This window comes from Pristiophorus japonicus, chromosome 1 (assembly GCF_044704955.1).
Source record: "Pristiophorus japonicus isolate sPriJap1 chromosome 1, sPriJap1.hap1, whole genome shotgun sequence".
NCBI classification, from domain to species: domain Eukaryota; kingdom Metazoa; phylum Chordata; class Chondrichthyes; family Pristiophoridae; genus Pristiophorus; species Pristiophorus japonicus.
The window spans coordinates 299628454-299650030 of NC_091977.1; the positions used below are offsets into that span (position 1 = coordinate 299628454).

Consider the following 21577-nt stretch of genomic DNA (forward strand, 5'->3'; position numbering starts at 1 on the left):
ACATTATACTGCATCTGCCATGTATTTGCCCACTCACCTAACCTGTCCAAGTCACCCTGCAGCCTCTTAGTATCCTCCTCACAGCTCACACCGCCACCCAGTTTAATGTCAGCTGCAAACTTGGAGATATTACACTCAATTCCTTCATCCAAATCGTTAATGTATATTGGAAAGAGCTGGGGTCCCAGCATTGAGCCCTGCGGCACTTCACTAGTCACTGCCTGCCATTCTGAAAAGGACCCGTTTATCCCGACTCTCTGCTTCCTGTCTGCCAACCAGTTCTCTATCCACGTCAGTACATTACCTCCAATACCATGCGCTTTGATTTTGTACACCAATCTCTTGTGCGGGACCTTGTCAAAAGCCTTTTAAAAGTCCAAATACACCCCATCCACTGGTTCTCCCTTGTCCACTCTGCTAGTTACATCCTCAAAAAATTCCAGAAGATTCGTCAAGCATGATTTCCCTTTCATAAATCCATAATGACTTGGACCGATCTTGTCACTGCTTTCCAAATGTGCTATTTCATCCTTAATGATTGATTCCAACATTTTCCCCACTACTGATGTCAGGCTAACCGGTCTATAATTACCCGTTTTCTCTCTCCCTCCTTTTTTAAAAAGTGGTATTACATTAGCTACCCTCCAGTCCATAGGAATTGATCCAGAGTCGATAAACTGTTAGAAAATGATAACCAATGCATCCACTATTTCTAGGGCCACTTCCTTAAGTACTCTGGGACTATCAGGCCCCGGGGATTTATCGGCCTTCAATCCCGTCAATTTCCCTAACACTATTTCCCGCCTAATAAGGATATCCTTCAGTTTCTCCTTCTCACTAGACCCACTGTCCCCTAGTACATTTGGAAGGTTATTTGTGTCTTCCTTTGTGAAGCATGATCGAAGACAGAGTAGATAGAGAGAAACTGTTCCCATTGGCAGAAGGGTCGAGAACCAGAGGACACAGATTTAAAGTGATTGGTAGAAGAACCAAAGGCGACATGAGGAAAAATATTTTTACGCAGCGAGTGGTTTGGATCTGGAATACACTGCCTGAAATGGGTGGTGGAGGCAGACTCAATTGTGGCTTTCAAAAGGGAATTGGTTAAGTGCCTGAAGGGAAATAAATTGTCGGTCTACCGGGAAAGGGCAGGGGAGTGGGACTAGCTGAGGTGCTCTTGCAGAGAGCCAGTACGGGCTAGTTGGGCCGAATGGGCCTCCTTCTGCGCTGTAACCACTCTGATTCTGTGAATCCAAATCAAAAGAGCGGTGGAGGGTGGCAGACGTTCAACGCATGCGCAGAGCACTTCCTTATTTTTGCCACGTGACCTGCGTCCTCGGGAGCGCGGGCGGGCGCGAAAAGCCAACCGCCATCCTAAGCGAGACCCACACACACAACTCGAAAACCAACCGACCGCGGGGCTCGAGGCGCAGGGCGCGCATGCGTGAGGGAAGGAGCGAGCGCAGTATCTGGGCTGCTGGCCGCTGCGAGACGGGAGCCGCCGTCCACTCGTGTGACTAATCTGCTGTCGTATTGTTTCTCTCCCCCCCCCCCCCCCCCCCACTTCTCTATTCTTAAAAACCACTACCACCACCACCATCATCATCATCACCGCCTCGGCTTTCCCGTCTTCTCCTGCCGCCGCCGCCGTGAAGGATGCCTGATCAAATTTCGGTGTCGGAGTTTATCTCCGAGACGACGGAGGATTACAACTCGCCGACCACGTCCAGCTTCACCACCAAGCTGCTCAACTGCAGGAACACGGCGTCCCTGCTCGAGGAGGTAAGGACCGAGCCATGCACAGCGCTCAAAACTCGCACAGGAAGGAAGAGAGGGCTGGCGAGAGGGTTAAAGAAAGGCAGCCATCTATCACACACACATACAGATCCCGGTGTTTCTTCCTCTCTCAATGTACGGGATTTTCCCTCCCTCTCTGCTTTGCTGCTGTATCTATTTAAGTCTGCGTATTCCGTCTTGCATAATTGAAGTGGCAGGCGATGCTGGTGCCGCTTGATGGGGTCGTTGCCTCTCGGGCTGCCAGCAAACGCTTTATTAAAGCCCGTCTCTCTGAGCCCCAGCACCACCCTCCTCCTCCTGTTCCCCCTCCCTCTCATCCGCATCCCTTTTAATTCGAACCATATTTTCATTGGGTTTTATTTTTTTTGCTGTGTGTTGTGGAATATTACATGACTCGATTCAGATCAGAGATGTGCAGACAAACTTGGAACACGCCTTGCCCTTTCCTCATTATTTTAATAGTTGTGTGTGTGTGTGTGTCAGCAAAAGGCTTGCATTTTTTCCCCATGTTTTTTGGCAAAGCTGGCGGAAGGCAGATTTATACCACGGCGTTTGTGTTGCTGTAATATGTTGGCTAAGGACTAGCCAATTTTATTATTCCAATGTTTGCGGGAACGTCAATGTTTCCATACTGTCCAACTCTTGCATATTAAACTGCAGCCTCCGTGGGATTTTCTGTCATCGTCATACATAAGCTGTGCAGCAATTACAAATCGCATTTTCCCGGTTTAGTTTATTCCCCGTTTTCTTTATCTGTGATTCATGCCGTTCATATTGTTCAGCGTTGGTGATCTTTCAGTTTTTGCGTCGTGGTTGATAAAGATTATAAAGTTTTAACAGTTGGCTTTTCCTCTTGGTTTTTTCTCCACCTCTGACAGCGTTCTCCATCTCTGACCCAGCGTTTGAGAGTTGCTATTGGTGCAGAATTGAGGTGGCTGCAGGGCCTTAGGCCGTGCCTTTCCTCAATCAATTGGTTGAACAGGGTTCTTCAAGAAAATGTGGATGTTAATGCCCAAGTCTTTATTTGTACATTTTAACAAAAGATCAAATTGATCCTTTGTACCTACCTGTGCCATACATCATTCTTTCACCTGAGGAGGATGGCAGGTAGCCTGTCAGGTTTTTGGACAGTGATGGTTTTGAACTGGGTTTTGAATCACCGTATATAGTGGGCATAGTTTGAATGCTTTTGATTATTATATCAGTGGGAGAAAGCATCTTGTCCCCATTTGACGATTAACTAGGCTGAGATCAGAACTACCAGTGGAGAAGAGTAACTCGATTTTCCCATTCCAGAGGAGTATCATGTCAGCACAATTACAGACAGCCCTATTTTACTACTTGTACTGTGGAGTATACTTGTTAGGTGTTGTACTGATTGAACTTAAATATATGATATTTTATATAGTGCCATGTTCAAATGAGCAGGTGTACAAGAATGCTATTTGTAGGATTCTAACAATTATAAAGGCCTAAATAATTTAATTCATATCCAGATATATTATTGCTTATGATCTAAAGGATGGTATCAAATTGAAAACAATGGCATACAATGTTGCCAAGATTAATGGGAGGCCAGAGGAAAATGTTAAAAAACAGCAAAGGACAACTTAAAAAAAAATATAGAGAGAGAAGAAGATGGATTATGAGAGTAAACTAGCAAGAAATAAAGAAACAGATAGTAAGAGCTTCTGCAGGTCTATAAACAGGAAGAAAGTAGCTAAAGTAAACATTGGTCCCTAAGAAGAGGATGAGACTGGGGAATTAATAATGAGGGGCAGGGAATTGGCCGAGACTTTGAGCAAATATTTTGTATCGGTCTTCAGGTTGAGGACACTAAAAACATCCCAATAATAGATAATCAAGGGGCTATAGGGGGGAGGGGAACTTAAAACAATCATTATCATTAAAGAAAAAGTACTCGGTAAAATAATTGGACAAGTCCCCTGGACCTGATGGCCTGCATCCTAGGGTCTTAAAAGAAGTGGCTACAGAGATAATGGGTGCATTGGTTGAAATCTACCAAAATTCCCTGGATTTGGGAGAGGTCCCAACGGATTGGAAAACAGCAAATATAACGGCCCTATTTAAAAAAAAAAGGAAGGAGACAGAAAGCGGGAAACTATAGACCAGTTAGCCAAACATCTGTTGTTGGGAACATGCTGGAGTCCATTATTAAGGAAACAGTAGCAGGACATTTCAAAAAGCATAACGCACTCAAGCAGAGTCAGCATTATGTTTGAATCCCTTCAATCTAGTTTTTGCCCCTACCACAGTACTGAAATGGCTTTCATCAAAGTCACAAATGACATCCTTTGAGTGTAATAAAGGTAACTATCCCTCCTCGTCCTTCTGGACCTGCCTGCAGCCTTTGACACAGTTGACCACTCCATCCTCCTCCAACGCCTCTCCATTACCGTCCAGCTAGGTGGGACTGCACTCGCCAGTTCCATTCTTATCTATCTAATCGTAGCCAGAAAATCTTATGCGATGGCTTCTCTTCCCACTCCTGCATCATTACCTCTGGTGTCCCCTAAGGATCTGTCCTTGGCCCCTCTTATTTCTCATCTATATGCTGCCCCTTGGAGATATCATCCAAAAACATGGAGTCGGGTTCCACATGTACGTTGACGGCACCCAGCTCTACCTCTCCACCACTTCTCTCGACCCCGCTTGGTATCTAAATTGTCTGATTGCCTGTCCGACATCCAGTACTGGATGAGTAGAAATGTTCTCCAATTAAATATTGGGAAGACCGAAGCCATTATCTTTGGTCCCTGCCATAAACTGCGTTCCCTAACCACTGACTCCATCCCCCTCCCTAGCATCAATCTGAGGGTGAACAAGACCTAGGTGTCATATTTGACCCTGAAATGAGTTCCCAGCCACACATCCGCAGCATAACGAAAACCGCCTTTTTCCACCTCCGTAACATTGCCTGCCTCCACCCCGTCTCAGTTCTTCTGTTGCTGAAACCCTCAATCATGCCTTTGTTACCTCTAGACTTGACTAGTCTAACTCACTTCTGGCCGGCCTCCCACATTCTACACTACGTAAACTTGAGTTCATCCAAAACTCGGCAGCCCCTGTACTAACTCACACCAAGTCATAATCACCCATCACCCCTGTGCTTTCTGATCTACATTGGCTCCTGGTTAAACAACGCCTCGATTTCAAAATTCTCATCCTTATTTACAAATCACTCCATGGCCTTGACCCTCCCTATCTCTGTAATCTTTTTCAGCCTCACAACCCCACAAGATGTCTGTGCTCCTCATATTCTGGCCTCTTGAACATCCCTCATTATAACTGCTCAACCATTGGTGGCCGTGCCTTCAGCTGTTTGGGCCCTACACTCTGGAATTCCCTCCCTAAACCTCTCCACCTCTCTACCTCTCTTTCCTCCTTTTAAGATGCTCTTTAAAACCTACCTCTTTGAACAAAGTTTTGGTCATCTGCCTTAATTCTTTTGTGGCTCGGTGTCAAATTTATCTGTTTTGTCTTATAACACTTGTGAAGCGCCTTGGGATGTTTTACTATGTTAAAGGCACTATATAAATAAAAGTTGTTGTTGTTATTATTATTATTTTTTATTTATTATTATGAAAGGGAAATCATGTTTGACAAATTTGCTGGAGTTCTTTGAGAATATAACGAGTAGGGTGGATAAGGTGGAATCAGCAGATGTGGTGTATTTGGATTTCCAGAAGGCATTTGATAAGGTGCCACATAAAAGGTTACTGCACAAGATAAAAGTTCACTGGGTTGGGGGTAATATATTGGCATGGATAGAGAATTGGCTAACTAACAGAAAACTGAGAGTCGGGATAAATGGGTCATTTTCCGGTTGGCAAACGGTAACTAGTGGGTGCTGCAGGGATCGGTGCTGGGTCCTCAACTATTTACAATCTATATTAATGACTTGGATGAAGGGACTGAGTGTCATGTAGCCAAGTTTGCTGATGATACAAAGCTGGGTGGGAAAGCAAATTATGAGGAGGACACACAGAATCTGCAAAACGATATAGACAGACTAAGTGAGTGGGCAAACATTTGGCAGATGCGAGTATAATGTGGGTAAGTATGAGGTTATCCACTTTGCCAGAAAAATAAAAAAGCAAGTTATTATTTAAATGGAGAGAGATTGCAAAATGCTGCAGTACAGAAGGACCTGGGGGTCCTTGTACATGAAACACAAAAAGTTAATGTGCAGGTAAAGCAAGTAATCAGGAAGGCAAATGGAATGTTGGCTTTTATTGCAAGAGTGATAGAGTATAAAAGCAGGGAAGTCCTTCTACAACTGTATAAGTTATTAGTGAGACCACACCTGGAGTACTGCGTGCAGTTTTGGTCTCCTTATAGTTCAGAGAAGATCCACTCGGTTGATTCCTGAGATGAAGGGGTTGACTTGTGAAGAAAGGTTGAGCAGGTTGGGCCTATACTCATTGGAGGGGGCTCAACAAGGTAGATGCAGAGAGGATGTTTCCACTCGTGGGGGAATCTAGAACTAGGGAGCAAAATTTAAGAATAAGGGGTCTCCCATTTAGAACTGAGATGAGGAGGAATATCTTCTGAGGGTTGTAAAACTGTGGAATTCTCTGGCCCCGAGAGCTGTGGAGGCTGGGTCATTGAATATATTTAAGGTAGTGATATACAGATTTTTGAATGAAAAGGGAGTGAAGGGTTATGGGGAGTGGGCAGGGAAGTGGAGCTGAGCCAAGATCAGCTCAGCCATGATATTAAATGCCGGACAGGCTCAAGGGGCCAAATGGCCTACTCGTGCTCCTATTTCTTATTAAAAGATGCAGGAATCTATTTACTAAAGTTGGCTTGAGTTTTGGTTTAGTGAGTGCAATAAGGACTCTCAATAGTCATTTGCAGTAATGCATTCCACAATCCAGTAAGCCTTTGTGTGATAAAAATCGTGGAGCGACGTAGTTAAAGGTAGGAACCATCGAGGAAGTACTTGCTAGTGAAGGTACTTCATGAGTGAATATTCATTTAAAAAAAAATACTTGTGGGATAAGTCGAATATTGTATTTTGAAATGCTTTCCCGAACTCGTGGCGCAGACCATGTAGATCAATTTGAAAAGTATAGAGCTTTGATAAATTGATTCTTCAAAGATCATGTAGAATGCTCATTGCAGAATATTCTTCTCCACAACTGTGGCAGTGTTAGTGAAACATAAAGATGAGGTGTGAAATGTTAGTGTTATTTCTACTTAAACTGCAAGAAGCGCACACAAGTGCATTTGTACATTTTGCCCATCTAAACTTCAAATATGTCTGAAGATATAACACATGAAGGACTGGTTTTGGATTTGTGTTTGGAGCAAGTTGAGCTGTTCATTCAAAAGCATTAAAGCAAATTGGTCGAAGCCTGAATTTTCCCATCGTGTAATTTATACCAGTACACCAAATAAGAATTGGTCCTATTTTATGACTGGACAAATCATAACTGGCACTATGTCATCATTCAAAATTTGGATGATTTTCAGACATGCGCTACACAATGCACTGCATTGGTATGCAGTGAATGCTGAAATATTGGTTTGTGCAATACTGGATTTGACCTACACTGCGCCTTTAGTTTTGATCAGTGTCAATGGGAACATACGTCGTTGGCAGCAGTAATAAATTAGCCTCTGTTTACAAGGATATTTGGGCACAGTTAAAATTGTAGTGGTATGAAAACCTAAATATAATGAAAGCATAAGTGTATCTTAGTTCTGTCCATTTCACAGTTTAGTGAATATTGTGAATGTGACCATTTGTGTCCTTTGGGCTTCTGATTCTAGTCTTTTTATATAATCCCCTCTGTGCATCATTAGCCATAGACCCTTTAGCTAAGTTGGCTCTATTTTCTGGAGTTCTCTCTAAACTCCTGTCTTGCTACTACTCTCAGCATTAGAAGCCTTCTCAAAGGCTGTCTTTTTGATCATTTTTTGGTCTTTCCTCCTAATCCTTGCTTGGTGTCACTTTGTCCTCTTGTAGTGCCTTGGAAAATTAATAACATTAATGGCAGTATAGAAATGCAAGTTATTGTTTAGTAATGCAGAGTCTGTACTTTGACATTTAATGCTGTTTGGATAAGATTATTCACAGATGTAGTGACACCTAATTTATGTCAAATTGTTATTACTAATCTCTCTCCCTGCTTTCGGATGAAGCTCAATTATATACAGTAGTTAGTAGAGGAGATTTGGGGGCTGAAATTCAGTGCAGTCAGAAAGCTAGTGGTGGTGAGACATTTTTTTCCCGATTAGCGCCACAAAGTTTGTGGTGGCCATTGGATCCAAATTCAGCTTTTTGACCACACAAAAAGTGTTCCAATCTTATTAGCCCTTCAAACCTGAAAGTTTGCAGTCTTAATTGGGGCATTATTCCCAAGGGAAATTCACCCTGAGGGTGATGTGGCCGATGCCATTGCAGCACAGGCGCGAGGGAACGAGCGTATCGGTGCTGCTTTGGAGAGGATGGCCGCAGCTCTGCAAGAGTCGACGGAGCGTCTAAGTGCTGTCATATCTGGTGGCTTTCAGACTATGGCTGCTCGCATGCAGGCTCAGCTGGATGCCCCCCCCGAGACCTCAGTGTTGCTTTCGCGGCTGGGTCCACCACAGGCTATGGGGGACCTTCCGATGTGGCGCCACAGCACCGACCTGAGCGACCTCAAATTGGTGGTGGTGGTATTGTGCCGCCCCTGGTGAGTTATTCAGGCTCCTCGGGCCAGGATATAGATAATGCGCTCCCTCTGGCTCGCAGCATTCCCTGCCCCAGACCTGGAACTCCGCCAGTGCCTCCATGCGTGGTTTTGCCCGAGCCAAGGCAGACTGAACCCCCCCGCCCCAGGAGGGTGTTGACCAGTCTCTAGCCGGCCCTTCCAGGCCCAAAGTTGCTCGCGGGCGTCCTAGAAGGACATCTGCAGCTTCCACACAGGGAATACAGCAACCTTCCCAGACCCATGAGGCAGCCACAGGGGAGACACTGAGGTGAAGTCGCAGGTTTGGCACTCGTAAGATCATCATAAGCAGTCCTTCAAAGTCGAGGATGACTTGCTTCCACTCTAAAAGTGAGTTCTCAGGTGACTGAACAGTCCAATACAGGAATTACAGTCTCTGTCACAGGTGGGGCAGACAATGATTGAAGGAAAGGGTGGGTGAGGAGCCTGGATTGCAGCACGCTCCTTCCACTGTCTGCGCTTAGTTACTGGTTGCTCTCCGTGATGAGACAGGGTGCTCAGCGCCCTCCCGGATGCTCTTCCTCCACTTTGGGCGGTCTTGGGCCAGGGATTCCCAGGTACTGGTGGGGATGTTTCACTTAATCAAGGAGGCTTTGAGGGTGCCCTTGAAGCATTTCCTCTGCCCACCTGGGGCTCGCTTGCCGTGTTGAGGGTCCGAGAAGAGCGCTTGCTTTGGGAGTCTCGTGACCGGCATGCAGACGATGTGGTTCGCTCAGCAGAGCTGATCGAGTGTGGTCAGTGTTTCGATGCTGGGGATGAGCGAGAACACTGACCTTGGCGAGTCTATCCTCCCAATGGATTTGCAGGATCTTGCGGAGGCAGCATTGGTGGTACTTCTCCAGTTCTTTGAGGTGTCTGCTGGAAATAGCCCACATCTCTGAGCCATATAGGAGGGCGGGTATCACTACTGCCCTGTAGACCATAAGCTTGGTGCCAGATTTGAGGTCCTGGTCTTCAAACTCTCTCTTCCTCAGGTGACCGAAGGTTGAGCTGGCACACTGAAGGTGGTGTTGGACGTCGTTATCGACGTCTGTCTTGCTGATAGTGGGCTCCCGAGGTGTGGAAAAAAAGTCCACATTGTCCAGGGCCTCACCGTGGCTTTTGATAACCGGGGGACTGTGCTGTGTGGCGGGGTCACGTTGGTGGAGGACCTTTGTCTTACGGATGTTTAGTGTAAGGCCTATGCTTTTGTACGCCTCGGTGAAGGTGTTGATGATGGCTTAGAGTTTGGCCTCCGAGTGTGCGCAGACGAAAGTGTTGTATGTGTACCGTAGTTCGATGACAAAGAATGGGACGACCTTGGATCTAGCCTGGAGCGGCGGAACAGATTCCCATTTGTTATCGCTCGGAATGCTGAACCGGGGCGACGTTTCCCGTCTGAGCCCCTGGATTGAGATTACAATTTTCGCTGTGAATCTCTCTCTCTCTCTCTCTCTCTCTCTCTCTCTCTCTCTCTCTCTCGTTTCCCCCCCCCACTTCTCTCTCTCTCTTTCTCTCCCAATAACATTTTCTCATTCCCTTTGCTTACTTCTATCTCTTTCTCCTTTCTCTTTTGCTCCCTTCCCCCTCCATGTCTCTCTCTCACCCTCTCTCCCTCCCCATGAGTGTGGATTCTGTGCTGAACTCCTCTGGTCCATTGAAGAGGCTCCTGGACTTGTTGCTGAGCAATACGGAGCTGGCTCTGGGATCTCGCCCCGTCTGAAGCTCGCGGATCTCCCCCAGATGATCTCTTACTGGACTTCTCTGTGAGACCGACTCAGCTGCTATTACTTCAAGGACTCCGGGGAGCTTTTGACCCATCCTCAGGTTTGGATCTTACCTTGTCTCTCTCCACTCCCATGGCTCCAAGATCTCCTCCACTCTGCATCGGCCCTAAAAGCTGGCGGGGGCACAGTCAGCTGATGGGCCCGCTTCTTCACGCTGAAAATGGGTCCGGGGGCATAGCGACAGCGGTGCGCACTTTTAGTGCATCACTACTGCAGCAAGCCCCACACCGCTACGAGAGTTGGCGGTGGCCCACAATGCTGCAAAACCTCCTGGGCCGAATCTATGTCAGGGCGGGCAGTTGAGCCACTGTGCATTTCGGGGCCTAGCTCTCCTTAAAGTGAACCCTTGATAAATATTCCAGTATTATGTCTATTCCTACTTAATGTCTAGCAATGTTGTGCATATTTGTGGTTAAAAGTCATGTAGCTCACTTAGAACTGTATATTTAAAAGCTGTGATAGTATAATCAATGCCCTGATACTTCATTGTCGTGTCAAACTATGTGGCCTGCCCCGCGGAGCTGATTCAAGTGTGGTTAGTGCTTCAATGCTGGGGATGTTGGCTTGGTCGAAGACGCTAACGTTGGTGCGTCTGTCCTCCCATGAAATTTGCAGGATCTTGTGGCGACATCGTTGGTGGTATTTCTTCAGTGCTTGGAACTCCTTCATGGCAAACGAGCCAAAGGTGAGCAGTGGAAACGTTACAAGGACACCCTCAAAGCCTCCCTGATAAAGTGCAACACCCCACTGACACCTGGGAGTCCCTGGCCAAAGACCACCCTAAGTGGAGGAAGTGCATCCAGGAGGGTGCTGAGCACCTCGAGTCTCCTCGCTGTGAGCATGCAGAAATCAAGCGCAGACAGTGAAAGGAGCGTGCGGCAAACCAGACTCCCCATCCACCCTTTCCCTCAACGACTATCTGTCCCACCTGTGACCGAGACTGTGGTTCTCTTATTAGACTGTGCAGCCACCGAAGAACTCATTTTTAGAGTGGAAGCAAGTCTTCCTCGATTCCGAGGGACTGCCTATGATGATGACTTCATTGTAGCAGTTCCAGTTAATTGATTCTTCAGTAATCTATCTGAACCTTGTGATTAATGTTCAGTTCTACTACCAATGTATTGTATGGAGAATTTAAACTAGGTCTTGTTTTATTGTTTAGTTTTAATAACGCACGCAACTTCATGATTGCAGGAAAAGATTACATGTGGACATTGTACTTGTAATTAGTGGGCTAGTCATCACCATTCCTGTGCTCTCATAATGTTAGGCTATATTGTGCACATATATACTTACTTAGACATGCACATTTAAAAGTTGAGAATCAGTATGCAACCATGGCGTGATATTTAACGTGTTTGTTAACTATTGTCAAAATGTGTGACATTCAGTTCAGATATTGGAATTGGAGGAAGTGTGTGTTGCAGGCTATGCCTCAGCTCCTATGAATATTTGAATGGATTGGCGCATTGAGAAAATTGCTGCAATGGTGATATTGCGCTGAACACTATAAACAAACAAAGGGACTTTGGAGTTGCAGGTCCACAGATCTCTGAAGATAGCAGGCCAGGTAGATAAGGTGGTTAAGAAGACATATGGACTTTATTGGTCGAGGCATGGAATACAGGAGCAAGGAGGTTATGCTTGAACTGTATAAAACACTGATTAGGCCGCAGCTGGAGTACTGTGTGCAGTTCTGGTCACCACATTACAGGAAAGATGTGATTGCACTGGAAAGGGTGCAGAGGAGATTTACAAGAATGTTGCCTGGACTGGAGAATTTTGGCTATGAGGAAAGATTGGAGATGCTGGGTCTACTTTCTTTGGATCAGAGGAGACTGAGGGGAGACCTGATTGATGTGCGTAAAATTATGAGGGGCCTGGATAGAGTGGATAGGAAGGACCTGTTTCCCTTGGCAGAGGGGTCAACAACCAGGGGGCATAGATTTGAAGTAGTTGGGGGGGAAGTTTAGAGGAGATATGAGGGGAGATTTCTTCACCCAGAGGGTGCTGGGGTCTGGAATTCATTGCCTGAAAAGGTAGTAGAGGCAGAAACTCTCACCGCATTAAAAAAAAACTTGGATGGGCACTTCACGTGCCGTAACCTACAGGGTTACGGTCCAAGAGCTGGAAAGTGGGATTCGGCTGGATAGCTCTTGGTTGGCTGGCGTGGATGCGATGGGCCGAAATGGCCTCCTTACGTGCTGTAAATTTCTATGATTCTAAGTTGGACTATTGTGCTCCCTGTTCCTCCAGTGGCAAATTTACGCCAAAATTTGCTTGGAACACGTTGCAGCGAACATTGTGGCAACTCCAGCAGTGCTGCCAATGAATATCTCTGCAGCATTGGGAAAGGGCAAAGGCACCAAGTATTTTCTCCTGAAACAGTTCACCTCAAAAAGAACTGTAGTAAAAGGAAATGCTTTGTGCAACCGTTGAACTAACACACATTAACTATTCTACTTGGATTTAATAAAACAAATTACCTGATGAAAATATGCATTGTATTACTACTTAAATTCAGTGCCCTGGAATTCAGTGCCGAACAATCTTGCATTATTTAGGAGTTTCATCAGTATATACAGCTCTCTGTGGCTTTGTTTTAAACAAGTGAAATATAGCAATATAAATCAATGCAACTGACAAGTTACTGAATATTGTATAAATAGTAAATAATGTGATCATAGAAAATTTCCCTAGGAGGCAGGATGCCTCGGTGCACACGATTGACAATCAAACAGCCAATGAAACGTTGCATGTAGTCTCCAGCAACGTTTCATTAACTATTTTGTCCATTCAGAGTGCTGTTTGGGTGGGCTTGAAATTGACCTATGTTGATCAGTGACAGAAATGAATGGAGCTGAGCTGCTGCAGTTACACAAGGACAAGCACAGACTTGCTACTTTTACCCATCAATTTAAATCTGATTCACCTAATCAGCCACTTCCTTACTGCTATGGCCAGATTTCTGAAGGTGAATGTGTTAAGTACAATGGCCCTGAAATTCCGGCGGCCCTGAAATTTCGGCCTCCCCGGATCCGTACGATCCTCCGCATCTCTGGAGCGAGGAAATTTGCAAGGGCAAGATTGCGGTATTTACCCATATCTTGCCCAGCAAATGTCTGCAAAATTCTTGCGCCTGATAAAAGCAGGCACATAGCCTACTTTTACAAGCGTAAGAGTTTGAAAACATACAAAAATATTATTAAATTAAAGACATTTTTAAAAACCCTGCCCACTGTTACATTTATTTTTAACCATAACTTTAAAAAAACCTTTTTAAAAACTCGGAAATTTTTTCTCTCTTGGATATTAATTTTTTAATTTCAATTAATTTTAATTGTGAGGTGTGTTTTTTATTTTTTATTACATGTGATAAGTGTCTTTGTTTTTTTTTCTCTAATAGCAATGAGAACCCGTAGATACGGAGTTCTCATTGCTATTAATGAGAAAGCTGTGGGATACAGTACCTGATTGGCTGAGCAGTTAAATGTGACTGTATCTTCTGCGTGGGAACCTGGAGGACAGGTGTACGCATTGCAGCGCGGGAAGAGAAGGCCTCCCCAATGGAATCCCACGCTCCTCCCTGACCACTAGGTACCTTCATAGAAATGTTTCAGGTCAGAGGCAATCGGGGCCAATGTATCTGTAAAATTGAGAGGGCGTGGTCTAAATAAAATGCAACACAATGAAATAGTTATGAGTTTAAATAGAAGGCATGAGCATTTTACTGGGCTACTAAAAGTAATTAGAGGTGCAAAAGCAATATTCTCCTTGCCTGTGATCGCTTGTAGAAATGAAAATCCCGAATGAGCTGTTTCCATCATGAGCCACCTTTGTCAGACCTGCTGCTCTGGAAGATAATAGTTTTTTTTAAGTAGTCTCTTCAATACAATTCAATTTATTGCAAAGTATAGACCTTATCATTTGAGCTAATTAATTCAAATATAGGTTTATTTACATCAATATTCTGCATTTAAAATCAAAATATTTGTGTTTTTTTCCTATTCCTGTTATACCAAACACAGTGAGCCCAGCAGTGCATTTCTGTAGCAGACTAACTGTCAGTGGTGATCAAAGTAGTGTTAATCCATCAAATTTACGATCACCATTGATATTAATGGGATGGAGTTATTATAATTAATTTAAATGTTTTGATGAGTGTCTCAGCGGGGCAGCGCAAAAATGCTAGGAAATTATGGCGTGTCTTAAGTAATGGAGTAAGTTACTTACGCTATAATGTCCTGGAACTTTTATGTCGTAAAATGTTGATGTACTACAGGTCTCTAGGAAATTCTGGGCCAATGAGATTTGTATGGAAGCGATTTTAGAGGCCCAGAAATTACCATACAATTATTTGGAATTTTACAATGAGTTGTAAAATAACTCCATTAAAACTTAGTTAAATCGCTCATTAAAATCTACAATTTTTTAAAACTTATTTTTCATGGGGCTGTATTTGTGCAAATATTTTCCCTTCTATTTTTTATTTCCTTTCCTCCTGTCTGGCCTAATGCCTGCAGCCAAGACGTTTGGCACCCAGCAAACCTCCAGCCACTGCCAAAGCAGGCCACTTCAATTGGTTTTCAGAGACTGCCGAAGTGTGTCTTTTCGTTCTGATTTTCTCTCCCCTTGCCACAGCTGCTTCTTGATGCAGCAAATAATGGGAAATGAATCAAGTGCATGTCTGTGCTCACTGTATTTGTGCAAATTGGAAAATCTGAATTAAGAGGAAATAGATCTTTAGGTAATACTTCAGGGTTGTCAATTTCTTGTTTCAATGTGTTCCATTTTCAAAGTTTGACATCTTCAAATGCTTGATCTCCGAAGAGCCAGTGGACTTAAGAGATCCTTTCGCTTCGTGGACAAATACATGGCCTATAACCCAGCATATTTTTCAGTTGTTTTGCCCCGTTTGCTGAGGTTGTTTCTGCATACCTTATTGCATTTCAGGCTAATGCTCTGTAGTTTTAAGTAATCCAGTCTGATTGTCTGAGAAACCCTCGATTGTCTGCCTCAGCCATCGGTATATCCACCTATTGGGACAAGCAGTGGTAACTGCTATGGTACCTCAGCTAATTCTTCCAGAACAGGAAAATGATGGTTTCTCCAAGATATTTCCTCGTTCCCAACAAATTAGTAGGATACTATCTCTTCCTAGATTTCAGAGCTTTAAATAAATTCCGCAAGAAGGCAAAAATCAAGGTGGTAGCACTACTTTTCATGTTTGATAAATTTGCTGGAGTTCTTTGAGGATGTAACGAGCAGGGTGGATACGGGGGAACCAGTGGATGTGGTGTATTTGGATTTCCAGAAGGCATTCTTTAAGGTGCCACACAAAGGTTACTGCACAAGATAAAGGTTCACGGGCTTGGGGGTAAAATATTAGCATGGATAGAGGATTGGCTAAAATACAGAAAACAGTGAGTCAGGATAAATGGGTCATTTTCCCATTGGCAAATAGTAACTAGTGGGGTGCCACAGGGATCGGTGCTGGGGCCCCAACTATTTACAATCTATATTAATGACTTGGATGAAGGGACCGAGTGTAATGTAGCTAAGTTTGCTGATGATACAAAGATGGGAGGAAAAGCAATGTGTGAGGAAGACACAAAAAATCTGCAAAAGGACATAGATAGGCTAAATGAGTGGGCAAACATTTGGCAGATGGAGTATAATGTGGGAAAATGTGAGATTATCCACTTTGGCAGAAATAATAGAAACGCAAGTTATAATTTAAATGCAAAGTTCTGCAGTACAGAGGGACCTGGGGTCCTTGTGCATGAAACACAAAAAGTTAGTATGCAGGTACAGCAAGTAATCAGGAAGGCAAATTGAATGTTGGCCTTTATTGCAAGAGGGATAGAGTATAAAAGCAGAGAAGTCCTGCTACAACTGTACAGGGTATTGGTATGGCCACACCTGGAGTACTGCGTACAGTTTTGGTCTCCGTATTTAAGGAAGGATATACTTGCATTGGAAGCTGTTCAGAGAAGGTTCACTCGGTTGATTCCGGAGATGAGGGGGTTGACTTATGAAGATAGGTTAAGTAGGTTGGGCCTATACACATTGGAGTTCAGAAGAATGAGAGGTGATCTTATTGAAACATGTAAGATACTGAGGGGGCTCGACAAGGTGGATGCAGAGAGGATATTTCCAGTCATAGGGGAAACTAAAACTAGGGGACATAGTCTCAGAATAAGGAGCCGCCCATTTAAAACTGAGGTGAGGAGAAATTTCTTCTGAGGGTTGTAAATCTATGGAATTCTCTGCCCCAGAAAGCTGTGGTCATTGAATATATTCAAGGTGGAGATAGACAGATTTTTGAGCGATAAGGCAATAAAGGGTTATGGGGAGCGGGCAGGGAAGTGGGGCTGAGTCCATGATCAGATCAGCCGTGATCTTATTGAATGGCTGAGCGGGCTCGAGAGGCCAAATGGCCTGCCCCTGCTCCTGTTTCTTATGTTCTTATGTTCTTTTGTCACTGAGGCAATGTGCCCAAGAGACTAGTGAATCTCAAAGATGCTTACTTTCACATCATCATCCCACTTACTGTAGGTTCATTATTAATTGTGCCTAGTGCTACTGTTCAGCTTTTCCTCAGTGTCTTCAGCTTGTTGACAAAATGCACATCTATTGTTGCATCTTATTTCAGGCTGAGACTTGCCTGCCTGTCTCCTGGAAATTAATGTTAATGTACATTTCCTTCATTACCCCTAATAACCAGAGTAGGTTTGAAGATTAGAGAAGAGGTAGTGAAGGTGCTGCTGGTAACCCCTACTGGCCTTGCAAACTGTAGTTCCCTGATATCAGTGTTGAGTAGTGCTTACTTAATCTTGCTGCTGCACAGGGGAGACGTCTCAATTGTCATTTTAATTTTTCGTTGCCAATCTTTCCAATTCTTTGTCAAATCACAAACGCCAGAGGTCATCTTGCACACATCAAGGATCACTCTGCGCCAATGCTCTTAGCCAAAAGGCCGAGAGCCACTGCACCGTTCCTGGAAGTACTGCAATACCAGGTTCGTGCCATGGAGGTGGATGGGTCAGGCCCCCCACACACCACCGTGGAGGTGGATGGGTCACCTGCCCCCAGGCCCAGCTGCGTTTTATTTGCCTGGCTGATGAGTGAGTATGATTGCTGGCCAAAGTCATGTGCTGTAAATGAACTACCCACAAATCAATCTTTTAATACCAAATGTGTTCAAAGGTAGTCTAAAACTGGTAGTCTTCAATGGCATGTTTTCCATTTGAGAGTACCTATAACATCTTCTCAATTTGAGACTGAAACCCACTTCCATTCATGTTTATCTTGCTGCAATTTTGATCTTCCATGATCCTCTTGTTCATTGTGGGTATATCTTTTAGTGTGCCAATTTATAAGAGCTATTTATCATTGATCTGCCTTATTTAATTAGCACTCTAAGCTGCTCTTGCAACATGTATGTTTCCTGGCAAAGATAGTTTAACTTTTCTGTTTCGGTCAATAAACTTTAATTCCCCACTGTTTCCCGCCTCACAGGTTAGAACTAGAACACTGCTTCCACAGTGTGCATGTTTTAGGGCATTGGCCATTTATAGGGCCCAAGTTTGAACTGTTCATTAGAACGGCGCACCTCCGAGCCTTGCGGCGATTTTTTTTTTAGAATTAAAAGTGCGCCTAAAAAGTACCTCGCTATTCTGAACTGTCAGCAGACCTCCATTCCAGTCGGCACAGCGCAGCTTGAGCTGCAGGGGGGCGGAGCTATCGACGTGCTGTGTCGACACAGCCGGCATGGGGGTGGGGCTTGGGCCCAGCGTGTCTGAGTACTGGCAGCGTTGCGCATACGTGTTGGAACTGCTGGGTGAGCGCTTTCCAGCCCCTAGCCCCTGGCCGAGCAGCCGAAGATATGCTGCTGTCTGATTTTCTTTGCTGCAGGGTGAATGATTTCCCGCCCCTGGCCGAATGCTGCAGTAGGTGAGGTAGGGACTTTTATTTTTTTATTTATTGATTGATTTATCATTTATTATTGATGGTGGTTATTTTTAAAAGTGAAGGTGTTTAGTGCTCTCTCTTCCCTTCTCTTCCCTGCCCCCCCCAACCCCACCGCCAAAAATCTCTGGCTAGCTGCGCTGATTTCTTAACTCTACGCAAGGTTTTCCTGGCGTACAAAAGTGGATACTTAGTCCGTTCCAATTTAGTTTGAAGTAACTTTTCGCAGTTCAAACTTGCAAAACAGGCGTAAATGGCTGGACACCGCCCCCCCCCCCCACCCCTTGGGGGAAAAAAAAACTGAACTAAAATGAAACTAAACTAACTCACTGAAACGGGAACAAACTATGGGCCCAAGTTTCCACATGATTTGCGCCTGATTTTTAGGAGCAACTGGTGGAGAACGGACTATCTTTAGAAATCGCAATTCTCCACATTTTTTTTTCTGCAGTTCTAGTCAGGTAGAACAGTTCTACTTTGGAACAGAATTTTTTCTTCAAAAGGGGGCGTGTCCGGCCACTGACGCCTGATTTGAAAGTTTCCACAGTGAAAACGTACTCCAAACTAAAGTAGAATGGAGCAAGTGAAGATTTTTGTAGAACTGAAAAAACCTGTTCTACACATTTAAAAAATCAGGCGCAGGTTACAAATTAGGCATCCAGAGCGAGGTGGGGGGGGGGAAGGGAAGTCATTAAATTCTACAATAAATCCTTATTTATACTTCTACAAATATTATACAAATAAATCCAACCTGAATAAACATTTATAAGCAAAGAAAAGATTAAATAAACCATCTTCCTACCTGTGTGAAAGTGCTTCAGGCAGGCCTTTCGGGACCGAAGGCTGAACAGGCCGGCCCGAGACCTCGGGCAGGGCCCGTCCCCAGCACCAGATTTACAGGTAGGTGGCGTTCGGGGAGGTTCGGTTCGGGGAGGTTCGAGAGAGAGAGAGAGAGAGAGAGAGAGAGAGAATCCAGTGCGGGAGTCGGGTCCAGTCGGGGAGGGGGAACAGGAGCGCCAGTCGGGGGGGGGGGGTGCGGGGAGCGGGTGTCGGGTCTGGTCCGGGGGAGCGGGTGTCGGGTCTGGTCCGGAGGCAGGGGGGGGAGCGAGTGTCGGGTCTGGTCCGGAGGCAGTGGGGAGCGGGTGTCGGGTCTGGTCGGGGGGAGGGGAGCAGGAGCTGGCCGTGGGAGGAGCCTTATTCACGCAGCCCCAGTGAGGCCAGTCAGCCAGGGCTAGGGGCTGCGTGCTTCAGTCCCCTCCCACACAGTTCGGCTCCTGGAGCTACTGCACTTGCGTGCCCACTGTAGCGCGCATGTGCAGAGGTCCCGGCACTGTTTTCAGCACAGGGACCTGGCTCCGCCCCCCCACAGCTCGTGCTGGCTGCGCCGAGGGCCAGAGGATCTGCAGGTAGGTGGAGAATACCAAGGATTTTTTTAGGCGCACTTTGTGGCGCGAAAAACGGGCGTCCAGGTCGGGACTGCGCCGTTCTAGGTGCGTGTGGAAACTTGGGCCCATTATTTGGAGAATTGCAATTTCTAGGATACTCCCCCCAAAAAATAGAAGCAAATCCAGTTGAAACTTGGGCCCTACTGACGATACTAATTCTTTTTAGCAGACTGGACATTATGGCCCCAAGTTTCCACATGATTTGCTCCTGATTTTTAGGAGCAACTGGTGTAGAACGGAGTATCTTAGAAATCGGAATTCTCCACATTTAGTTTGCGCCAGTTCTAGTCAGTTAGAACAGTTTCACTTTGGAACAGAATTTATTTTTCAAAAGGGGGCGTGTCCGGCCACTTACGCCTGATTTCAAAGTTTCGTGAGTGAAAACTTACTCCAAACTAACTTGGAATGGGGTAAGTGAAGATTTTTGTACGCTCGAAAAAACCTTGTCTACACTTTAGAAAATCAGGCGCAGTTTACAAATCAGGCGTAGGGAATGGTGGGGGGGTGGTGTTTAAAGGGAAGTTTACAAACATTAAACACTTCAGTTTTACAAATAAAGAGCCATCATCAATAATAAATGATAAATACATCAATAAATCAACCAATAAATCAACCAAAAAAAATTAATAAGAAATAATTTTTTTTTTTTAATCAATAAATAAAACATTTTCTACTTACCGACTGCAGCACCGGGAGCCCTCCAACAGCGTGCTGGGATGCCCCCCTCAGTGTGTCTCTGTCAGTGTCTCTATCTCTCTGTCTGCCTGTATGTTTCTCATTCTCTGTCTGTCAGTGTCTGAGTTTCTGACAGCGAGAGGAGGGGGGTAGAGGGAGAGAGCGGGGGAGCAGAGGGATGGGGGAGAAGGGAGAGGGATGGTGGAGGGGGGGGGAAGAAGGGGGTGAAGGAGATTGGCGGTGGGGGGGGAAGGAGATTGGGGGGAAGGGGGAGGGATGGGGGGGGGAGAAAGGAGATGGGGGGCGGGGGGGAAGGAGATTTGGGGGGGAAGGAGAAGGGGGAGGGAGGCTGAACGGGCAGGGCCCGTCCCCAGCACCAGATTTACAGGTCGGTGGCGTTGGTTCGGGTCGGGGTGGTGGTGGGAGGGAGGTTGGTTCGGGGAGGGAGGGAGAGGGAGGTCCGGTCGGGGGGGGGGGAAGCGGGTGTCCAGTCCGGGGGAGCGGGTGTCCGGTCCGGGGGGGGGGGGGGTGGGTGTCGGGTCCGGTCCGGAAGCGGGAGTCGAGTCGGGTCGGGAGGAAGCAGGAGCTGGCCGTGGGAGGAGCCTTATTCACGCAGCCCCAGTGAGGCCATTCGGCCAGGGCTATGGGCTTCGTGCTTCGGGCCCATCCCACACAGTTTCGGGCGCCTGGAGCTACTGCACTTGCGTGCCCACTGTAGCGTGCATGTGCAGAGGTCCCGGCACTGTTTTCAGCACAGGGACCTAGCTCCGCCCCCTACAGCTCCTGCTGTGCTGCACCTAGGGCCAGAGGACCTGCAGGGAGGTGGAGAATACGGAGGCTTTTTTTAGGCGCAGTTTGTGGCGCGAAAAATGGGCGTCCAGGTCGGGACTGCGCCGTTCTAGGCGCGGCTCGAAACTTGGGCGCATAGTATGTCTCGCTTTTGGCCCTCCATTCGTCACGATACTTTTGCAGCTGTCGGTTTTTCTCCCCCACCTTTGCTGCCCTTGTCCTCCATGAAACTCTTACCTGTTCCCACCCTGATTGTTTCCCCTGAAATGGCCCCCATCTTCACTCCCTCAAGGACTTGAGTGTATCTGACGCACAACTGGCGTGGGGTTGAAAGGGGGATGTGGATTATGTGGGATACAAAATAGGGTAAAAGGTGGCCTTGTTTGTGATCGAG

The 21577-nt window shown here is 45.8% G+C and overlaps 1 protein-coding gene across 5 annotated transcripts in view; it reads left to right on the plus strand.

Annotated features, from left to right (window-relative positions):
- The window catches only part of LOC139271360 (arf-GAP with SH3 domain, ANK repeat and PH domain-containing protein 1-like), a 525010-nt gene that overhangs the window by 36127 nt on the left and 467306 nt on the right, over positions 1-21577 (plus strand). For 4 of the 5 annotated variants that reach the window (XM_070888507.1, XM_070888511.1, XM_070888508.1 and 1 more), the window contains exon 3: positions 1656-1782. In XM_070888507.1, the coding sequence (XP_070744608.1) occupies positions 1656-1782 (127 nt within the window). Of the gene's footprint in view, positions 1-1539; positions 1783-21577 lie in introns of those variants that run through there. The other variant, XM_070888509.1, reaches the window with a different exon arrangement.